The sequence below is a fragment of the Impatiens glandulifera genome, chromosome 4 (genome assembly GCF_907164915.1).
Source record: "Impatiens glandulifera chromosome 4, dImpGla2.1, whole genome shotgun sequence".
NCBI lineage: Eukaryota > Viridiplantae > Streptophyta > Magnoliopsida > Ericales > Balsaminaceae > Impatiens > Impatiens glandulifera.
In genome coordinates, this window is record NC_061865.1 from 8,327,039 (window position 1) to 8,350,639 (window position 23,601).

A 23,601-nucleotide genomic window follows, 5' to 3' on the forward strand; every position below is an offset into this window, starting at 1 on the left:
ATAAAGATATCATAAGAAATACGCCATCATATATGTTTTATTTTGTTTCAAAATTAAATGCATTAAAGTTAGAGTTACACTAATTTATTCTCATGCATCTAATTTGATTTTTTTAATTCACATTTAATTTAATTTATGTGAATTGCAATTGTATAAAGGAGACTTAGTCTCTATATAAACTCACATTATATTGTGTGTAAGAAAATAAAAGATTTAAAGAAAAATAACATAAATAGTGTTCACTTAGAAATACTTTAAATGATAATAAAATAATGGAGTTATAGGAATTGCAGATGTTGTACCTAAAAGAAAATTACTAAAGAAAGTGGTGTATAAAAGAATACATATTACAAGTTTTTGTTTGTTCTAAGAGTAATTTAACTTCGGTACTTAGACACATTAGATGGGAACTTAGGTGTTACTATAGATAGTGAGTGTGTTGATGTATGGTTGAGGTAGTTGTTAAAATTCAATTGATGGTGAAAGAAACATCGACGTGAACAATAACAATTCAAATTAAAGATAAAGAAATAATGAACAATTTCATAAACTCTTTATTTAGAAACAAACATTTAGGACATATCTCCATATAATAAATTTATTTTGAGATAAAATTAAATAACTACAACTTATATATGTAATAAAGTTTCAACTAAAACAACTAATAAATTCTTTTTGTGTTGTCCAGTTAAGGTTAGGTCTTATAAGCCCAAAGAAAATAAATTGGACTAAAAAATTGTTAAATGTTAATTGATGAATATTTTAAAAAGAACTATAAGTAAATTTAGTCTCATAAGTACTTCAAGATTAGCCTTAAAAATAAATACATACAAAAGACTCCTTAAACCAGAGTTTAATGTATGCTCAAGATTATATGTATCAAGAAATAAAGTATATTTATGATGTTGGACAAATACTTAAAAAATCCTGATTTATATTATTAGAAAGAAACCAAACAAGTAATGTAACATTTTAAGAACAAAATATTACATACCCAAATATTGGAAAAAATTCTAACAAATTGACTATTTTTATATATGGTCAAAATAATGAGAAACCTTTATCAATTAAAAATGATATAAATTTTAATAACTCTTTATTAAACAAAAAAAAACAATTACATATTTGTCCACTAATCGCTTTTGATGCTAAGAAGAGAATGTATAAATATTCGAGAAAGCATAATCAAGATATTGATAGATATAAGCAAGAAACGGCCTACACAAGCTTATAAAAATTTGAAAAGAAAAATCTAATAAAACTAAACGGACAAAACAAAATATAACATTAACTCAAATTTGAATTCAAATTTAAATGGTACTAAACTTAATTAACTTGAACTTCAAATTAATTGAATCATGAAACTGGACAGAAAAAAAAATTAAATTCTTTGACTCTTACTGTAATCAATGTTTTCTCTCAACTAGCTCAAAAGATGGAATTTTATTATTACAGTTTTTAAGATTTGCATTTGAAATTATTTTCAACCTTAAATCATTTGTTTCAGAAACTAGATAGAACATGTTTCTAATTCCTTGAATCCTACTATAATTCAGTGTTTTCTCTCAAATGCCATGAAAAGATGGCATTTCAAATTACTGAAACCTCATGTTATTAGATTTTGAACAATAAAAAAATTAAAAGAAATGATTTCTGTCTAGATTTGAATTTATAAATTTTTTGTGAATTTAGTAGAACATTAAATTAACTCTATATTAAGTCAATGAGTTAGGTTTTGGATTATCAGATTTATTTAGAATTGAAAAAAAACAACTAAAGTAGTGGTTGCCCTGTTCTTGAGAAATCTACAGTCCAGTTTTACTATAAAAAAAACAATACAACACAAATTATCAAACTCGAAGATGTAAAGAATAAATAAAATCACAATATATGAAAACAAAAACAAACACAAAACACAATCGCTCAACATATTTTAAAACTCGTAAATTCTTAAAAATCCGAATTAATTTACCAATATTCCCGAACAAATCTAATAATACATCATAATATTATTAGAAATTATACACTACCCATGCATAAATTAATATATATATATATATATATATATATATTAAAGTAATATTACATTGAGATTTTACTAATTCTTTTTTCAGATTTTTGACATATATTTATATTATAGCAATATAGCATTTTTATTTATTCCTTTACATCTATAAATTCAACCAATGTTGTAGATTTAAATTTCATCTCTTATCTATATGGTCTCTTTTTTTATATATTTCTATCATGGTCAGCATTGTTTTCAACCATTTAGTAATTTTAGTAGTGGTACTACAATTTTTATATATCTCTAGCTCAAATACATCCAAATTAATAAGTTTTTCTACTTATCTCATTCATAGAGATTCACTTGAATCTCCATTATATGATTCATCTACCAACAAAACAAACCTTCTAGAACGAGCCATTCGTCGCTCTAGTTCTCGACTGTCCCATCTTAAGTGTATCTCAAAATTCCCCAAAAAATGCGCGAAGGAAATTAATCCTATAGACTCAACAATTTCTGTATCTATTTTATATGAGTACCTCATAGAGATTTCCATTGGCACACCACCCATCAAGCAATTGTTAATCTTCGACACCGGAAGTGACCACGTATGGACTCAATGCCTCCCATGTGTCAATTGTTTCACGCAGACTCAACCCAAATTTAATTCGAAAAACTCACGGTCATATAAAAGATTGAGATGTGGTGCAAAAGAATGTCTTAACTTGGACGAAGATAAAACTTGTAAAAGGAGCTATAAAAAATGTGAATATACTTTCAAATATATGGACAATTCCACTAGCTCTGGTGACCTAGCCAAAGAAACTTTTAAACTAGGAAACACTTTCTTTCCAAAAATGGTTTATGGATGTTCGAAAAACAACATTGGCATATACCATCACACCGTTGCCGGCATTGCTGGGTTTGGACCTGGGCCTAACTCATTAATAAGTCAGCTTGGCCATAGAGCCGGTGGTAAGTTTGCGTACTGCTTAGTTCATTATTCGAAACAACATGCAAGAAGCAAGATCAGCTTCGGGGCTAGCGCAGTTGTGTTTGGGCGCAGCACCCCGCTGGTATCCTATTATGTCTCATTAGAAGGGATTAGTGTCGAAAATAATACGTTTCCCATCATGGTTGGTCATGAGAAAATTTATACAAGAATTCCTTTTAGAAGTCGTGTCTTGTTAGATACCGGCGCTACACTATCTTATTTGCCGACGGATTTGTACCAACAATTGGAGAATGCCCTAATCAGCGTGATTAAACTCGTACCAATTCAATATGGCATTTTCAAACATTGTTACAAGTTCTATCCAAACTTTCCTACTCTCATTTTCCATTTTTCAAGAGGTGCTGAATTAGTTTTGACGATGAGAAATACAATCGTTAAAGATTACGGCTTATGGTGCCTAGCTATAAAATCAACCAATTATCAAACTATAACAATTGGGAGCTTGTTACAAATGGATTACATGATTGGATATGATCTTGAGAATGGGAATGTTTCTTTTATGAAAACTGATTGTTTAAATCATTCATAGAAGCAAATTTGAATAATTGTATTACAAGGAAGGATAATTAGTATATTTGAATGTGTATCAATTACTTGTTTTCTCATTAATGTAATCGCTAATTTGAAGAATGTACAAGTTCAATTGGTCGATCTATTTGTATTTGTTTTTCTCTAATGTGATGGTTGTGTACTTAAATAACTCTAATCATGTTTTATTATACATTACTTTTAAAAAAACAATAACTTATTTTCTATTTCTCTTCAAAAATTTAGTTGTTTTCAATAAATAAAAATTTTGAAATTTAATTTAAATAATTAAATGATTCCATTAAGTTAATTTATCTTAAAGTTATAAATGTAAGTAATTAATAATTTTAGTTATTATTTTATTTTTTCATCCAAACATAATATATTTAAAGTTTGATTTGTAAAGATTGACAAATTAGTTAAGGAAGGTTGTTTATTAAATCCTAATATTTGAAAATCTAGTATATATGATTTATTTATTTTTAAATACTCATCCTTACCATTTTAAGTAACCTATTGGGTTTAATTACAATGGAGATGTCACAACAAAAAATAACTTAACATAAATTATATTATATATATATATATATATATATATATATATATTATTTAATTTAGGAAGCAAGTATATAAACTATATTATATAAATATATATATGTTAATGCTAAATGTCTTTTAAAAGTCTATAATTTTCATTTACGCAAAACAAAATACAAACGGATTATAAGATCATAATTTTTAAATATAATAATTAAATAATTGATTTTCTATGATTTAAGATTATTTATCTTATAAATTTGATATAATAATTTATTTGAATCTAAAAACGCACCACACGAACAATTTGTATTTAATTAAAATTAATTTTCCTTATTTATATAACAATTATAAATACCATAAATAACATTCATAAATAAATTTATTATTGTTTTATCTTTTTCTGTCATAAATCTTCATTTTGTGTAATTATAATATAATTATGGTCAGAATTTGATGATTTAGAGTTTGAATGAGTTTTTCTTGTAAGGAGAAGTTGACGAAATAATATTATAACTTATTTTGTATTTAGATTTAATTATTCATGCAAAAAAAAAAAATTGGTGAAAGTAAAAATTCACTTTTTCTTATAGGGTTGAGAAGGATGTCTGTTTGAGAGAGAAATACAATTATCTTGTTAGAGATTATAAAGATAATAATTAAAATTTTAACCAACCATTAATTATAATATATTAGAAAGGTTAGAGTTAAGGACATGTTTGATCATCGGTCTAATAATTTCGCTAACCGAGTTAAATATAAAATAAGAATAAACATTATGGATACTTCGTCCCATAATAGAGTTTACTTTTGGCATGACATAAAAAAAATGTCACTATCGAAAATGACGTTATTCATTGGCAAGATATGGATAGTTTAAATGTTAGACATTGCTACAAGTTGTTCACTAAGATGATTTCATATATTTTTTGTTGAAAAAAAACTTTGGGAGTCAAAGTCCATCCAAGATCTCGTTCTTTGGATGAAGCGTTATTCATTGTGGAATCATTACAGATGATATGTGCATGATAAAAAATTGTGTTATAAATAATCGTATGTGTCACGAAGAGGTTGAATCAATAACTCACTTACTTTTGTATTGTCGATGGTGACTAATATTTGGAATCTTTTGTGGAATATTACTGGGATTAATTGGGTGATGTTCGAGTCTTTGAATAGTTGCTGGAAAGTTTGAATTGATGCGGCTGATATGAGAGACCTACATATTTGTGTTACCATCCCAATTATTTTTAGTATACTATTTGATTGGTGAGAAATTGTCGAACTTTCAATAATCAAAGTCGTTCAATGTGTATCATTCACAATACTATTATTACGATGTTTTCTAAAATTCGTTCAGAAAAACTAATATAGTCTAATGGAAAGTTAATTGTTTTTCTCATGACTTTACGAGCTTGATACTATGTTCAGCACCGTTTTTTTCTTATTATTTATTTGTATTTTTTTCTATTCATGTCATGTTTTTTCGTTGTGCTTAAACGAATTTTTTTATTTTTAATAGATAGACCTTTTAAAAAAATAATATATATATGAGAAATGATTAAGGGAGAAAATTTGGAAGAGTGAATGACGTGGTGCAATCTGATTGGCTGAGAAAATAATAAAATTTATCTCTCTACTCTCTACTCTCTATTCTTATAGTTTTCTCTTTTTTCGGTCAGTAATATAACACATCATTCTCTCTTCCATTTCCTTCATTATCACTAATATATATGGTTGAGAGAGGAATTTGGTAGAAGAAATGACGTGATGCATATATCACATAGTATCACTAATAAAATTATAAAATGGTTGAAAAAAATAAAAATAAAAAGGATAACTATGATGAAATATATATAAAGAGAAATCCCTAGATAAAACTAGTAAAATTAAGTAAATATTTTTTTTTATTAAATGGGTTGCGTAAGTTTGCTGGGCTTACCCAATCTCGACCTTATTCGGGAATATTTATATTATTATTCCGGAGATTTAATCGCTCATTTTGAGAATTTATAAATAAAATAACTTAACTCATTTGATATATAGCACTTTAACTTCTATTGAGTTGTTTTTTTGGTTTTATTTTTTTTTTTTAAAACAAGTTTATCATATAATGATGATTTTAATTATAAAATTACTGAATTGATCAACTAAAATTTTAAAATATTTTTAATTTATATTTTAAATACAACAAAAATATTTTAGTAAGTTATTGTAAACAAATCTAAAATAACTTATCTTTTTATGAAACAAAATTATTTTTAAAAATTAATAAAATTCTAGAAACTCATGATTATACAAAAATTCTAGGATTATTTTTTTTCTTAGCTAAGTTTTTTTTTTCTTTGCCACGTTAAAGAAAAAGAAAAAGAGATTTAAGAAAAGAGGAGGCCAATTCGATTTCTGAGATCTAGCCAATTTTCTTTTTTACATTGAATGAATCAATTTTAAATAAAATAAAAAATAAAACAAAATTTTATTTTTTGGATTCTAACAAAATTTTATTACTTATTCTAGAAGAATTTTCTCTAAGTTTTTTATTTTCATTTACTTCGGAATTCCAATTTTAAATTGTTTCAAATCGATCGAACCAATTTCTAAATTAGACAAATTTTAAAATTTCAGAATATTTCACTTATATATTTTATTTTTCAAACACAATCTCTAAGTCCAAGTAGCATCCATGATTGTTAAGACCAATCCCATTTGAATTTCAAATTTCATATATCACTTCAAATTATTTTTTCCCTAATTTGGTTATTTAAATCAACTAATGCATTGATTTCAAATTTTGATAGTCACTTCTACTTCCAAAATCATAATTTAAACATAATTCAAATCTTATTTCATTGTAATTGTATTATTATAAAATCTAATCAAATTATGAGTTATTTAAGGAAGAATTAATAAAGTGACCATATATGACAAAATATTTTGGTCACACCTATTACTCATTTGATATAGAGTACTTTAACTTTTATTAAGTTGTTTTTTAAAGATTTTTTACATATAGCATTGATATTTTAATTATGCCTTTACATCTATTAGCATTGACATATATTATAGTAATATAGCATTGATATTTTAATTATGCCTTTACATCTATAAATTCAACCATGGTTGTAAATTTAAATTTCATCTCTTATCTAGTTTGGTCTCCTTTTATATATTTCATCATGGTCAGCATTGCTATCAACTATCTACTAATTTTAGTAGTGGTACTACAATTATCTGTTTATGCCTCAAATACATCCAAATTAATAAGTTTTTCTACTTATCTCATTCATCGAGATTCACTTGAATCTCCGTTGTACGACTCTTCTACCAACAAAACCAACTTTCTAGAACGAGCCATTCTTCGCTCTAGTTCTCGATTGTCCCATCTTAAATCAATCTCAAAATTCCCCAACGATGACCCGAAGGAAATTAATTCTATAGATTCAACAGTTTCCGTATCTACTGTATATGAGTACCTCATAGAGATTTCCATTGGCACACCACCCATCAAGCAATTGGTAATCTTCGACACTGGAAGCGACAACGTATGGACTCAATGTCTCCCATGTGTCAACTGTTTCAGGCAGACTCAACCCAAATTTAATTCGAAAAGATCACGGTCCTATAATATATTAACATGTGGTGGAAAAGAATGCGGAAAATTGGGCAATGATAAAACTTGTGAATGGAGATATGGAAAATGTACATACACTCTTAAATATTTGGACAATTCCAGCAGCTCTGGTGATCTAGCCATGGAAACTTTTAAATTGGGAAACAATTTCTTTCGAAAAATGGTTTATGGGTGTTCGAATAACAACATTGGTGAGTACCATCACACCATTGCTGGCATTGCTGGGTTCGGGCCTGGGCCTCACTCATTAATAAGTCAGCTTAGCGATATGGTTGGTGGTAAGTTTGCGTACTGCCTAGTTCATTATTCGAAAATAAATACAAGAAGCAAGATCAGCTTCGGGGCTAGCGCAATCGTGTCTGGACGCAGTACCCCGTTGGTATCCGAATATATAACATTGGAAGGGATTAGTGTCGAAAATATGGCATTTCCCGTCATGGTTGGTCATCAGAGAACCTATACGAGAATTCCTTTTAGGAGTCAAGCAATATTAGATACCGGCGCTTTACAATCTTATTTGCCGACGGATTTATACCAACAATTGGAGAATTTTCTAATCAACGTGATTAAACTCTATCCAACAATTAAATATGGCATTTTCCAAAATTGTTACAGGTTCTATCCAAACTTTCCTACACTCATTTTACATTTTTCAAGAGGTGCTGAATTAATTTTGACAAGGAGAAACACAATTATTAACAATAAAGGCTTATGGTGCCTAGTGATAAACCCATCCTTTAATGGTGAAACTATAATTGGGAGCTTATTACAAATGGATTACATGATTGGATATGATCTTAAGAACGGGAGTGTTTCTTTTAGGGCAACGAATTGTTCAGATCATTAATCGAAGAAAATGAGTATTGAGGAAGCAAATTTGAATAATTATATACTATATGGAAGGAGAATTAGTATATTTGAATGTGTATCAATCGCTATTTTGAAATAATGTCGTATCGGTTCAATCCCAAAATAATTTATCCCGGACCATTTATTGTTAATAAAATAAAATGCAAAAAATTAAATAAATAATAAGTTGATAAATATGTTGAATTTAAATAAATTAATGTATTATTATTGTGCGTTATTTATTTTATATTTATTTAGAAGTAAAATAAAAATAAAACTATATCAAATTAATAAGTTAAATTATTTTTCCCTAATTTGGTTATTTAAATCAACTAATACTTTGATTTCAAATTTTGATAGTCACTTCTACCACCAAAATCATAATTTAAACATAATTCAAATCCTATGTCATTGTAATTGTTGTATTATTATAGAATCTAATCAAATTATAACTTATTTAAAGAAGAATTAACAAAATAAAGTGACCATATATGGCACTTCAACTTTATTGAGTTTTTTTTTATGTTTATCATATCATTATATTTTAACTATAAAATTACTTAATTGATCAACTAAAATGTCAAAATACATTTACTTTAATTCTATTAAATTTATATTTTAAATACAACAAAAAATATTTTAAAATTTATTTTAAACAAATTTCAAATAACCTAATTTTTCAATGAAATAAATTTATTTTTTAAAAGTAAACAAAACTCTATAAACACATGATCTCAAACAAGCTTAAATAAAAAAAAATTATTTAACAAACTTTTTTTTTGTAAGGTTAGAATTTAAATTAGAATCTTAAATCACAAAAATCGATTCTTTCAGCCAAGATTTTCATTCTCCCATCGAAGATCCGATGACGCATCTACGTGAAGAATGAGATCTCAGGCCATTATAGACATGTTCTAAATGGTCGAGAAAAACCTCCATATATTTGAATTGGAGTTTGAGGACTCCAATCGCAAATTCAAAACATGAAGTTTTGGGAACGTAAAATAATTTTATAATATTTAAAATTAGTGGTAACTTTAAAAAAAATCCAAAACAGTCATTTAAACAAAAAAAAATAAACAAAATATTTTTAATCAACTCTATCCTTTCGATTTCTCGTCTCTTTTATTAGATTCAAATTGGAGTAACTTATCAAATTTTAATTATTTAATTAAAATTTAAAAATAATCACTTGCCTAAATTTAATTAAATCTTCTCTAGAGGGAAAAAAATCCTTTTATATTATAGAAAAAACTAATATTTTAATTCTTATATTTGTAAAGAAAAGGCACTACTGAAATTATTTGATTAATTTCTCTTTTTTTCAGGTTTGTCTTAGGTTTGTTTGGTTAGAATTATTTCAATAACTTAAATTCAAAAAATATTATTTTATTCTTATTTTTTCTATCACAATACTCAATTCATTAACCAAATATTAAAATACATTTTATTTTAAATTATTTATTTTATTTTATCATAACCTTTAAGTCCTTTAAATAAAAAAAAACGTCATCTTCTCAAAATCACCCTAATCATTAATTTTCAAATAACCCGGAATTAAATAACACGTATCCGAACGAAACTTAAAGAAAAAAGAATGTAATTAAGAGGTTAAAATGCTTGTTTGGTTGAGGTTTTATTGTTTATATAAATCTCAAACATAATTTAATCTCTCATTTGTTTTGATCACACATATAACTACTTTAACTTTTATTCAACTTGAGCTCATTTAATATATGGTACTTAATTTAACTTTAACTTTTATTCAAATTGACTGAATTGATCAAAAATGATTTTTTAACTTTAATTATTAAATATAAGAAAATAACCTATTATTTTACTATAAAATCTTGGAAATTGGGATAATCAAGTTTTAGAAAAAGCAAAAGAGATTGCTGAAATGGAATAATAAGCTTCCCACTTAGCAGCATCACCTCTAGCTTTCACCTTAGCTTTGCAGAAGAAAATTTTCTCATGGCACTTTAACCAAAGTTTGAAGAAATTTTTTCCGGGCAAAATCGCAGAAAGTAGAATGGGCTTCTCTCGTATGGTCAACGAAGATTATCCCTCGACACCAGTTCATCTTATGGCTCGCCTTCTGGGAAAGACTCGGTACTCGTGATCGTATCAGCAAGTATATGAGCATCCCGGACGCGAGTTGTCTTCTATACAGAGGAAATGAAGAAACCATAGATCACCTATTCGGGAGCTGCTGTATTGCTTCAGAGCTTTTGGACAGATTCTATAAAATCCTGGAGCTGATCAGTTTCCCGAACGAATGGAATGAATTCAAAGAAGCGGCACTACTCAAAACCAAGGGAAATAGATTTGCAACAAGCGTGTTCAAGTGCGGCTTTGGAGCAGTGGTTTATAACATTTGGCAAGAACGGAATGTAATGGTATATGGCAGAACCCGCAGGAGCGTTGAAGAGTTATGGAAAGATATTGTATCGGATTGCAGCGCCCTCGCGGGAACGTGGAAAAAAATTCCAAGCACGGAGCAGAACTGGAATATCTGCAGGAACTAGAATTTACCGTTTCTTAAACTCACTAGAATTGAAAGCATTGTAATCAGATAATTCATTTACGTTTTTAGCTTTTTAGCTTTTTAGCTTTTATTCAGAATTATACGACTTCAAAATCATTCTAGGCCTGTCTAGAATGATCTCTTAAACTCGTGGTTTTTTCCCGTTTTTGGAATTTTTAATGAAATGACGTTAAGTCGTTTTTCCAAAAAAAAAAAGTTTGATGAAATCAGTATAAAAAAGAGAAAAGGAGGCCGAAGATTTCGATACAGAGAGTCAAGAACCAAAGGAATTCAAGTTTTCAAACCAGGTACATTTACTCTTTTAATGCTTACATACATCACATTATTTGTTTCAAGATGATTTTAACAAGTTTAGATTTGCAAAATTGTTTTCGAACATTATTGTTTGCGATTTATCGTTCTATAGGTTATCTAATTAACTTGAACTTCAAAATAGTTTGGATCATTTTCTTAAAGCCACTTGGTCAGTTCCATCAATTGTGAGAAAAGTGATCTAGAAGTTTGAGATTTAATAGATTTGTGAATTCTGAAATATTTTTTAAAATGATATTCACTTCTGTTTGATTTTTAATAGGCCTTACACTTTTGATTTCAATTAAATAAAAACAACTAAAGAATAAATGTAAATTTTAATATATATATATATATATATATATATATAAATTTTGCAGGTTCTCTTATTTTATTAACAAGGAACCAGAACAATTTGAATCCATTTTGACATTCATCTTTTCATTTTGCTTTACATAAATGGTGTGTCAAACTACCTTATAGATACAACACCTGACCATCTCAAACACATTATTCTTCATTGGTTGTCAATTGGGAACGGTTTCGTACATCTAAGATCTAGGTAACATTTAAGCGAATCCGTTCTCAATTTGTCGACAACGAATGCATTAAAAAATGTCAAATTAAGTCATGTCTTTCATGAAGGAGTATTGTGTTTGAGCTAGTTGTGTGTTTTATCTCACGAGGTAATTTTGCACACAATTTATGTAGAATAAAGTTGCAAGATTGGTTACAACTATAAGAGGAAGCATCTAAAACAGGAAGGGTGCATTGCATGATTGTTGCACTGTTAGATTATGGTGACCTAGATGGGTTTTGATCGGGGCCTAGGCCTATATTTGCGATATAATAAAATAATATAAAGTAAATTAAATCTTAACTATTTGATATTGGACCCACTAGGCCCAATTATGTGACTACAAATGTATGGTCTTAGTTAGAATTTTATTTACAGAATAACACACAGAATATTTGTCTTTATTCTTCTCTCTCTAAATTGTAATCTTCTACTTTAACCATAATGAGTTTCCTCATCTGCTTGTTCTTTTCCCGTCTTGAGTTTCCACGTAAATCTTGTGTTATTTATCGTACTTTTTTGGTTGATACTTCATCACTTCTTTATCTTATTAGTCTTAGATTCATATCTTGTTTTTTAACAATTGTTATCCGAACCTTGAGATTTTTTTATTCTGAGACTATATCTATTTTTGGAGATGTCAAGTATGCAGTACGACATTCCATTATTCGATTACAATACCATATTTTCGTTATGGAAGATAAAGATACGAGGTTTGCTCACTCAGATGGATTTGGAAGAAATTCTACTAGGGTTTGATAAGATGCCCAGTTTGTGGACATCAGAAGAGAAAAAGAGAAGGGATCGTAAGGCATTGTCTCATATACATCAACATTTATCGAACAATATTCTACAAGATTTTTTGAAGGAGACGAGTGTTGTTGGATTATGGTTGAAGCTAGAACAACTATGTATGATGAAAACTCTTACTAGTAAGTTACATCTAAAGCATCGATTATATTTTCATCGTATGTCAAAAGGTACACCTCTACAAGAGCATATATCGGTATTAAAAGATATATATAGTCAACAATTATTGTGTTCAACAATTAATTCAATTCATTAATAAACCATTTAAAACTCATTTTGAGACTTCCATACAAGTTGTCAAATATCTCATAGGGACTCCATCTTCGGGATTATTTTACTCATCAAATACAAGTTTTAAATTATTTTCATATTCAGATAGTGATTGGAAATCCTATTTTGATTCCATAAAATCATTATAGGGTATTTTATATTTGTTGGAAATTCCCTTGTTGCTTGGAAACAAAGAAACAACAAACTATTTCTCGTTCTTCAGCCGAAGCTGAATATCGCAGCTTGGCAACGACAGTTTATGAACTACAATGGCTAACATATTTTCTTATTGATCTTTAAATTAAAGTTGATTTTCCAATTACACTTTATTGTGACAACAAGGCAGCTATACACATTACTGAAAATTCGGTCTTTCATGAACGAACAAAACATATAGATATTGATTGTCACGTGATAAGAAATAAATACAAGTCTGGTTTTATTTCACTAACACATGTATCATCTAGTATGAAAATTGTATATATCTTTACTAAATCATTTGAAACGAATCAATTTTTGAATCTTCGACACAAGCTACAACTACAAAATTTTCATCTTGAAGGGGGAGTGTAGAAGTTATGTCAAAATGATTCATTAATGCTTAGTTATAATATTGTTATATAGTTAAACTGTTTTATTAATTTGATATAACCATTCCTAATTATTTAGGAGTGGTTATAACCATTTATAAAAGTTATAATATGTTAATTAATACTAATATAAAAGTTGAAGTATAATTTGTACTTATATTTTGTTGAGAGACTTATTTAGACTATGTGGGAGTTTTTTTGTACCTGTAATAGATTTGTGACACTATTTATACATAATAAAATATCACAAATCCCCATCGGGTTTTTTCTCTCATTCTTGTGTTTATTGCTTTCTCGTTAATTTTCTCCATAACCGTTTCTGATTATCTCATCAGCACCATTTTTTGACCTTGATTCTTGTTAAGTTCTACCTACCTAATTCCATCTAAATCAAATTTTCCCAAATTAAAATTTAAGTAAGAAAATTTTTTATCATCACTTTCGACCAAGGCAAACTCTTGCTCGAAGTGATGGTTCAAAAATGTTTTAAATGTAATTAAGAAATGATTAGGGTTATGGTCTTCGGGTTTATGTGACGGTTTGATATTAACATGGGCATGTTCTAAATGTCCTTCCTTAATGTCGTGAGAGATCTAGTTGAAGGAGATGAGAATGTGACCACATTTTTAGACGTTTGGGGTCGAAATTGGAGCCAACAAGTGATAAAGAACTTGAATCCCCCGCGCATAGAAAAAGACCGAGGAAAGGAAAGGAAATCAGGATTTCCGGGGATTTGAACCTCTAACCCATGACCTCTCAACTTCGGATCAAACCATAACCTCGACCCAGGAATTTGAAACTCAAGCCCACATCGAACCTCTCCGCTTCTCGAGCCTACCGTCTACCCCCTCTAACCTTTTAAAGCCTTTAGATGTTATTCAAGCCTGGCCCAAACTTCTACAACCTCTTATCTTACTCGATCCTAACTTCATGCCTAATCCCAAGCATGACTTGAGTCTTATTTGCTTTATTCTTTACTCATTTTCTATTATAAATACTCTAAAAGATTTTATTAAATTCCAAAAATATAAAAAATGGTTATAATTTCTTGACCATTACATTTATTGACTATAATTTTTGAAATAGTTACCGGTTTAGACTATTTTCTATCCTCTCTCGGAAGAGATGCGTTTTGCGCTTTTATCTACATCTATATTACATATACAAGTGGTCGTAGTCCCTTAGTTGTAGGCTAGAAATTATGGCTTTTAACTATAGAAGCATGCCTATATTTAAATTATTTTTTAGTGTAAAATTGATATGTCTTTAAATAAAATACCAATTGTTTCGGAGTAAAGACTGTCTTTATAGACGGACTCGTGGGTGGAGTATAGTGCTGAAATATTTTTCCACGTTTAACCAAGCATCGAACTCTAAAGAATTTCTGAAAAAAAAATTCCTAATTTCTAACGGAGTAAACTAGGTGATGACTTTTTTTGCCAAAACTTGTATGTGATCGACTATCTTAGGAATGAGTTCACTAGGAGGCAATTCCTCGGCTAGTCGATTTGTGAAACATTCTTAAAAATAAATTTTTAATAAAAGACATACCATTAAAATATATCACCCTTACACATGAGATTCGAGAGAAATTTAAGACATGAGGCTAATCGTCTTTCAAGTCGATTTCTCTGAATGAAATGTTTTTAACTACGTACATCATTACTTGTTTATTTTTGTAGTAAGTTGACTTGATGACAATGTCCATAAATAGATTGTTTGTAGAAAATTTTGTATGATCGTTTTTATTTAACTGAAATCTTGCTAAAATTACTCACAAATTTTGTTTTAATTTCCACCTAAATTGAATTTGAATTCATCATAGTATTCAATTATCAAACTAATTATTATTTGAAGGAAATTATCAAAATAAAAAATTAATTTGTCTCATATTTATTTAATTTTTGATAAAAAAAAAAGTTAATTTATTAATTTAAATTAGGAGATACATATTAGATTATTAATTTTTAAATAATATAAAATAATATCTAAAAATTAAAACAACTAAATGAAAATCTAAATATTAAATAGTATGATAAATTTAAAAAAAAAAACTAAAATTTCAATAGATAAGATCCAACAATATTGAAATTTCTTGAGGGTGACTTCAAATACAAACTCGTTTGCGTTTCTTAAAGATGAGGGAAAAAGTAGAACAAACAGAACAAACTACTCATGCGATGTTGGAAGAATTTCTACCAAATATTTTAAGCGACAATAAATTTTGTCCTTTTTAAGCGGCAATTCCGAAAAATATTATGTCAAATGATAATTGTGTTAGAATATTTAATTTAAATTTTTATTATTTAGTTCTATAATCTTAATACTCCATGTCGATAAATTGAGATATTCTAAAGTTGCTGAAACATACTTAAATCTTTAATGAAGAACGGTTCATTAAGTCATTTTTCATTGTTCTTCGGATCTTCTCTCGATTTTGGATCTCCAAGTTCTAGATCTGGACCTAGATCGGTAATGAATGATGTGGGTGGGGTTTAAGTTTTCCAACTCTCTATCGATACCTCTTGAGTATTCTTGATAGAAGAGCAGACCTCTGTCATTTTGTCTGATGAGAGAAACATAATAGGTAAACTATCTATATGGGTTGGAGACATAGCCATATATACTCATTTACTATTCGGCCATTAATGAAATAATAAATAATATTTCTACTTCTACACAAATATATCCTCATATTTATTATAATTGTCTAATTAAGCACATATTTTTTATGCTTTAATAGATCACTTTTATTGGGTTTTATTCTTTATATGATAACAACTAATACACAATTACTAAATAATATATGTACTCAAATATTGGAAATAATTCTAACCATCTCCTACTTTGGTCATATATATATTTCTTTCAATTGTATATTATAACCTTAAGAGCTCAAAATATGGTTATCATTTCTAAATATATCTATATATATCAATCTCGTCCATCAATTATATCAACATAGAATTAAAGCGGTTTTGTAACATTAGTTCGTAATTAAACATTCAATAGTCACATATGTCAATACAATCAAATGACATAGATTAAACATGAGTGTGTAGTGTGGATTAACGTGTAGTGTGATCTTTAACATGTCTAATATCAATTAGTCTTTTTTTATTCCTTATAGAGATCAATCTGAATAAATTTATAATTTTGATTTCTTTAAAACTGAATCTTTAATTTCTTTAGAAACTAAATCTTTAATGTGCACATAAATTCCAAATTATATCTATATAAGCATGACAATACAAACTCCCATTAAAATTGTATATCATCTAAATATGCAATATCCATATGAACAATATGTTCATGAAAGACCTCGGTTATTAAATATTTAGAGAACTAATCCGTAATTTTAAAGTTTGTTCAAATATGTTCAATAAATAACTAAACATTCTAAATTATTTATTTTCCAAATAGTACGACTTAGTCAAACTCATATTACTCTTAATGTAAAAGAACGTTAGATTATTGTCGCGTAATATCTTTAGTGGTCTTTTTATATCATTTATAATTTGTAACCCCGTGATAAAATTTTGCGTCAAATTCTTTATTTGGAGAGAATGATTTGTCCTTAATTATGGTGTGACATTTTCCTTATCCATCAATAAATTTGTTTAGATATCATGATGTCTTTCTTCTTTTTTTTCTTAACAAAATCTGATTTTAGAATTTCATATCAACATATGCATCACAACACAAGGTATTGTCATTTCTAATTCAATGATCCAATTTATTCTTTATTAGTTTTAGCTGAATTAGATCAATAACATATATAAACATATACTCATATTATTAAAAAAATTATAAACCTAAATCTCAATAAATCAACATAGAGAGGCTATAATACTACTTTTTAAAATCTTTAATCTAAATATTTATTCTTTAATTCTATAATCTTAATACTATATGTCGAAAATTTGAGATATTCTATAGTTGCGGAAACATACCTGAATCTTTAATGAAGAAAGGTCCATTGAGTCGTTCTTTGGTTGTTCTTTGGATCTTCTCTCAATCTTGGATCTACCAGTTCTGGATCTAAACATGGATCGGTAATGAATGATGTGGATGGGGCTTAAGTCTTCCAACCTTCTATCGATAGTTCTTGAGTATTTCTTGAGAGATGAAAAACCCTCTACCCTTTTTTCTGATTAGAGAAACATAATAGGTAGGCTATTTATACGATGCGAGAATCTAGCCCTAATATACCCATTACTACTGGGCCCATTAACGAAATAATAAATGATATTTCTGCCCATAATAAATGTCTAAATAAGCTCATAATTGGTATGTTTTAATATATCACTTTAATTGAGCTTTAATCTTTATATGATAACAAGTAATACACAATTACTAAATATATGTATTCAAATATTAGAGATAATTCCAACATATTGACTATTTACATATATGGTCAAAATAATGAGAAACTCTTACAAATCAAAGAAAGATAATTCCAACATATTGACTATTAAATTAGTTCTAGATTAAGTCAATGAGTTAGGTTTTGGATTATCAGATTTGTTTGGAATTGGAAGAAAAAAAACTAAAGTAGTGATTGCCCTGTTCTTGAGAAACCTACTGGTCAGTTTTAAATTATCAAACTCGAAGATGTAAATAAAATCACAATATATGAAAATAAACACAAAAAACAGTCGTTCAAAAGATTATCGATCTCGTAAATTCTCAAAAGTTCGAATTAATTTACTGATATTCCCGAAAAAATCTAAAAATACATCATAATATTATTAGAAAGTATATGCTACACATACATCAATTAAAATATATATATATATATATATTAAAGTAATATTACATTGAGATTTTACTTAATTCATTTTTCAGATTTTTGACATATATTTATATTATAGCAATATAGCATTTTTATTTATTCCTTTACATCTATAAATTCAACCAATGTTGTAGATTTAAATTTCATCTCTTATATCTAGCTGGTCTCTTATTATATATTTCTATCATGGTCAGCATTGTTTTCAACCATTTAGTAATTTTAGTTGTGGTACTACCATTTTTATCTATCTTTAGCTCAAATACATCAAAATTAATAAGTTTTTCTACTTATCTCGTTCATCGAGATTCACTTGAATCTCCGTTGAACGATTCATCTACCAACAAAACAAACCTTCTAGAACGAGCCATTCTTCCACTGTCAAAGAAATGATCAATAGCAACAGAATTCAGCGACGATTTGCATAACCCGTCGCTATTGATTCATATATAAATATACTATAATTAATATTTATCAATAGGCACGTGTATTTTATCCTGTTGCCAATATGCATATTTGAAATGACATATTAATAATTCAAAATTAAATCAAACTAAACCCTAACGACTAAACTTAAAAACTTAACCAGACTCAAAACTAAGTCGCACACAAGTTGGAAGTTTTGGAAGTTGCGGTCTTGGAGGCGATATCTGCTATCTGCTTCTTCTACTCTCTATGTATCATTGAGATCCAAAAGTTCATATCCTCCTGATCATTTCAGGTTTGTCGCTTCAAATTTTGTTTTGGATATATAATAATACAGGAATCTTTAGATCGAATGGATCCAGATCTGTTTCAATTTTACCTCCTATATCGCCACCGCTTCCACCTGCAACCTTGCATTTTCTTGCAATGCCTTAGCATTCCTAAATGTCAATTCCAAACAATTTAATCCAACATTTGTTCACGGTTGATTAGGTCAAGATCTTAGATCTGGTTTGTGTATGTCTTTTCTGTATCTGTTTTTATTGTCAAGCCAAATTTTTCTTCACCTCCTTCATCGACTACATCTCTAGGAATTTACTTCAATCTTTTCATTTCCTACAGAGAATGATGTGTGAGGGATTCAATAGACATCGTTTAAGTTGTGGCAACTTCTGTTTCCAGTGGCGTTCGTCCTTCTGATGAGATTGTTCTAAATATCCGAGTAAGCAATCCTTGTCTTCTGATCAGTTAGTTCATTTACTTCAATTTGTTCGTTTTCTTCAGGGAATGATGTGTGAGGGATCGATGCGCTTCCAGCATAAAGAGAATACTAGAAATCTAAGTGAGGTTTCTTTTTATAATTTTTTTGGATTGTCTTAATTAGGAACCTAATTCTTCTTGTTTCTACAATCAAAAGTGTCTTCTGCTGCTGTTGATCTTGCTGCAGAAATTGCAGTTAAACCGCCTGTGTATCTGAAGCCACAGGAGTGCCAAACCATTTAGGAGAAACTCTTGCCAAACGTTTAACCAATTGTGGATTTGCATCCAATCTTCCAGGTGAGCAACATCTTCTTCAATTGTTTGCAATAAATTAACACAAGATTAGTATATAATTAACAGAATTTGGACAAAATATAAGCTTGTGCATATTGATGAGCTTCGAGATCCCTATGTCTCAAAAAAACCTCAAACCTTCTTTATTGTGCAGTTAGAGGCATAGGCATGTATAAAAATAACCCTTCATCAAATAAGGCCAAATGTAGAAGCATTTTATTTTATTTTTGCATCCAGTGAGCCAGGACATCATTAGAGATTGTGAACAAGTTCTGAACAAGTTAGATCCCAAAGTTTGCGAAAAGAAAAATATAAGTTTGAACTTTCTACAACTATCAATCACATAAATATGGTTATAAGAGAATATGGATTACATACTGCCTTTATCTTATTTAATGAGAATTTATAGGAGGAAAAGTTAAGTTACCCATTTGAGAAAATCTTAGCACGCTAAGTGACTTGCTTTTTTTTATTTTTACTTTTAGTGTTACTATTTCCCATTGGCTGGCCCTCCAAAAAGTAAAACAGAACTCTAGATTTTTTTTTTATTTTCTGCATATAAATTCTAGTTAATTAGAGCATCATTAGAACTCTAGATTTTTTATTTTTTTTTCTTAGCAATTCATTAACAATCATATATATATTGATGTATCTTTATTATTTGTTTCAGGTCTTTCATTTTAAATAAGAAAACTTTTCTTCACTTGAAAAGAAAGAAACAACAATGAGAGATACTACAAGTCTAATTTTAAACAACAAAGTGGTTTGTGCAAAACCTGTTCTAATTTCTTCTACTTCTATCTTTTAGTCCTAACAGTTAAGGTAGATATGACCTCTAAAGGAATATTATGATGTTCTTGATTATTGCTGACCCTTTATGAAAATTTTCTATCAATTAGTTTATATCTTAATAAGTCTTATATGTTCGTGCTTATTTCTTTGGATTCTTGAACATATTTTTCAGTGCCTTTAATACCCTTGCAGGTGGTTCAAGTACTATTACTTCAAAGAGTATTTCTCAGCATTCACATCGACATCAGCTAAATTATCAGATTCTTATATCGGCATTGCACGAGTCCGAGGAAAAACGAGGTTGTATGGCCTCAGCAGGACAATCTGGTAACTGAACTTCCTTTCATCTTTTCTATGTGTTTGCATTTCTTTAATCATTGATTGATATTTGAATTGTGTGTGTTATTTCATAATATAGGTGAATCATCGGAAAACACAGATTCATTGGCAATAAGGGAATTCTACATGAAGAAAGCTGCACGAGAGGAGAAGAGAAGACCGTTGAAATAATTAAATGATGAAATGCCTCATTATACTTGTTCAAGGTTAGTTAGTTTCTTCTCTAAGAAGGAGAGTTGTTTTCTTTGTTTGGGTGTGTTTGGCAGCAGGAAAAGACAAATATCCAGAGGATGATGTAGTTGTGTATAGAAAGCAACCAGGGATGTTGTAGAGAAGATAAATATTCAGTTAGATAATATTGGCCATAAACTCGTATCCATGATGGGTTAGAAATAAGGTAACTTAAACTATTTACCTAACTTTCTGATTAATTCTGAATGACTAGGTATGCAGGAGAGGGTTTAAGGAGCTTTAGGATTAGATTGCAAATATAATAATGGCAGGTCTTTGGTAGACCAAGTAATATGATAATTATGGACTGAGATTATTGAAAAACAAATGGAGAGCAAGATATTATAAGGGTTCAAACTTATATTTGATTTATGTTTATTTTTATTTTATAAGAATGAGAAACAATATGTATTTAAGAGAAATATTATGTAAGTTTGTTTTAGTAAATATGAATGATTTAGTTTCACTAATAAAAAAAATTATTTTGAGATATTTGAAAACATTTTGTTCATATTAAATTTGGTAAAATATATAAATTTATTATAAATAATTTTTAATTAATGTAGGTATTCTTTAGCGACGGTACTTAAATCCTGTAGTCACTTTTTTAGCCACAGTACTCAAATCCTGTAGCCATCAATAGCGACAGTACTCGATCCTGCAGCTATATTTTAGCTACGGACCAATAGCGTCGGTTAGCGACGGGTGACTTTACTGTGGCTATTAACCTTTAGCGACAGTATATTAAGCAACAACGACAGTAATTCCTGTGGCTATTGCACTGTTTTTTACTAGTGTTCGCTCTAGTTCTCGGTTGTCCCATCTTAAATCTATTTCAAAATTCCCCAACCATGACGCGAAGGAAATTAATGCTATAGACTCAACAATTTCCGTATCTATTTTGTACTAGTACCTCATAGAGATTTCCAATGGCACACCACCAATCAAGCAATTGTTAATCTTCGACACCGGAAGTGACCACGTATGGACTCAATGTCTCCCATGTGTCAATTGTTTCACGGAGACTCAACCCAAATTTAATTCGAAAAAATCAAGCTCCTATAAAATATTGAAATGTGATGCAAAAGAATGTCTTAACTTGGACGAAGATAAAACTTGTACAAGGAGCTATAAAAAATGTGAATATACTTTCAAATATATGGACAATTCCACCAGCTCTGGTGACCTAGCCAAAGAAACTTATAAACTAGGAAACACTCTCTTTCCAAAAATGGTTTATGGATGTTCGAAAAACAACATTGGCATGTACCATCACACCGTTGCCGGCATTGCTGGGTTTGGACCTGGGCCTAACTCATTAATAAGTCAGCTTGGCCATAGAGCCGGCGGTAAGTTTGCGTACTGCTTAGTTCATTATTCGAAAGAACATGCAAGAAGCAAGATCAGCTTCGGGGCTAGCGCGATCGTGTTTGGGCGCAGCACCCCGCTGGTAGCCAGTTATGTCACATTGGAAGGGATTAGTGTCGAAAATATGACATTTCCCATCATGGTTGGTCATGATAAAATTTATACGAGAATTCCTTTTAGGAGTCATGCCTGGTTAGATACTGGCTCTTTACTATCTTATTTGCCGACGGATTTGTACCAACAATTGGAGAATGCACTAATCAGCGTGAGTAAACTCGTACCAATTCAATATGGCATTTTCAAACATTGTTACACGAGCTATCCAAACTTTCCTACTATCATTTTCCATTTTTCGAAAGGGGCTGAGTTAGTTTTTACGATGAGAAATACAATCCTTAAAAATAACGGTTTATGGTGCCTTGCAATAAAATCAACCAATGATGAAATTATAACAATTGGGAGCTTGTTACAAATGGATTACATGATTGGATATGATCTTGAGAATGGGAATGTTTCTTTTATGGCAACTGATTGTTTAAATCATTAATAGAATCAAATTTGAATAATTATATTATAAGGAAGGAGAATTAGTATATTTTGAATGTGTATCAGTTACTTGTTTTCTATTAATGTATTCGCTAATTTGAAGAAGGTACAAGTTCGATAATTGGTCGATCTATTTATATTTGTTTTTCTCTAATGTCATATATGGCTGTGTGCTTAAATAACTCTAATCATGTTTTATTATACATTACTGTTTAAAAAAAATAATAACTTGTTTTCTATTTCTCTTAAAAAAACATAAAATGCACCACATTTTCTCTTAACAACATATTTAAAAAATAATAAAATAATTGATTTTCTATGATTTAAGATTATTTATCTTAAAATTTGATATCATAATTTATTTGAATCTAAAAAAAAAAAAAAAATGCACCACACAAAC

At 28.9% G+C, this 23,601-nt stretch overlaps 3 protein-coding genes and 2 long non-coding RNA genes across 5 annotated transcripts; all 5 read left to right on the forward strand.

Moving 5' to 3' along the window:
* Nucleotides 1-2,865: 2,865 nt before the first annotated feature.
* Nucleotides 2,866-3,552, forward strand: LOC124934647 (aspartic proteinase CDR1-like). The gene has a single exon (XM_047475168.1). The coding sequence runs from the start codon at nucleotides 2,866-2,868 to the stop codon at nucleotides 3,550-3,552; it is 687 nt and encodes a 228-aa protein (XP_047331124.1).
* A 3,712-nt stretch (nucleotides 3,553-7,264) lies between these two features.
* On the forward strand, nucleotides 7,265-8,566 carry LOC124934648 (aspartic proteinase CDR1-like). The gene has a single exon (XM_047475169.1). It carries the CDS (start codon nucleotides 7,265-7,267, stop codon nucleotides 8,564-8,566), a length of 1,302 nt encoding a protein of 433 aa, XP_047331125.1.
* A 10,466-nt stretch (nucleotides 8,567-19,032) lies between these two features.
* Nucleotides 19,033-19,952, forward strand: LOC124937034. The gene is made up of 3 exons (XR_007099212.1): nucleotides 19,033-19,167; nucleotides 19,494-19,593; nucleotides 19,656-19,952. It is a non-coding gene; the product is annotated as an uncharacterized LOC124937034 (long non-coding RNA).
* Nucleotides 19,953-20,960: 1,008 nt separating this feature from the next.
* Nucleotides 20,961-21,780, forward strand: LOC124933528. The gene is made up of 3 exons (XR_007098990.1): nucleotides 20,961-21,044; nucleotides 21,136-21,262; nucleotides 21,502-21,780. It is a non-coding gene; the product is annotated as an uncharacterized LOC124933528 (long non-coding RNA).
* A 666-nt stretch (nucleotides 21,781-22,446) lies between these two features.
* On the forward strand, nucleotides 22,447-23,202 carry LOC124934649 (aspartic proteinase CDR1-like). The gene has a single exon (XM_047475170.1). The coding sequence runs from the start codon at nucleotides 22,447-22,449 to the stop codon at nucleotides 23,200-23,202; it is 756 nt and encodes a 251-aa protein (XP_047331126.1).
* Nucleotides 23,203-23,601: the final 399 nt, after the last annotated feature.

Coding starts and splice junctions, on each gene's coding strand:
- LOC124934649 (XM_047475170.1), top strand. CDS start 22,447: ATGGACAATTCCACCAGCTCTGGTGACCTAGCCAAAGAAACTTATAAA.
- LOC124934647 (XM_047475168.1), top strand. CDS start 2,866: ATGGTTTATGGATGTTCGAAAAACAACATTGGCATATACCATCACACC.
- LOC124934648 (XM_047475169.1), top strand. CDS start 7,265: ATGGTCAGCATTGCTATCAACTATCTACTAATTTTAGTAGTGGTACTA.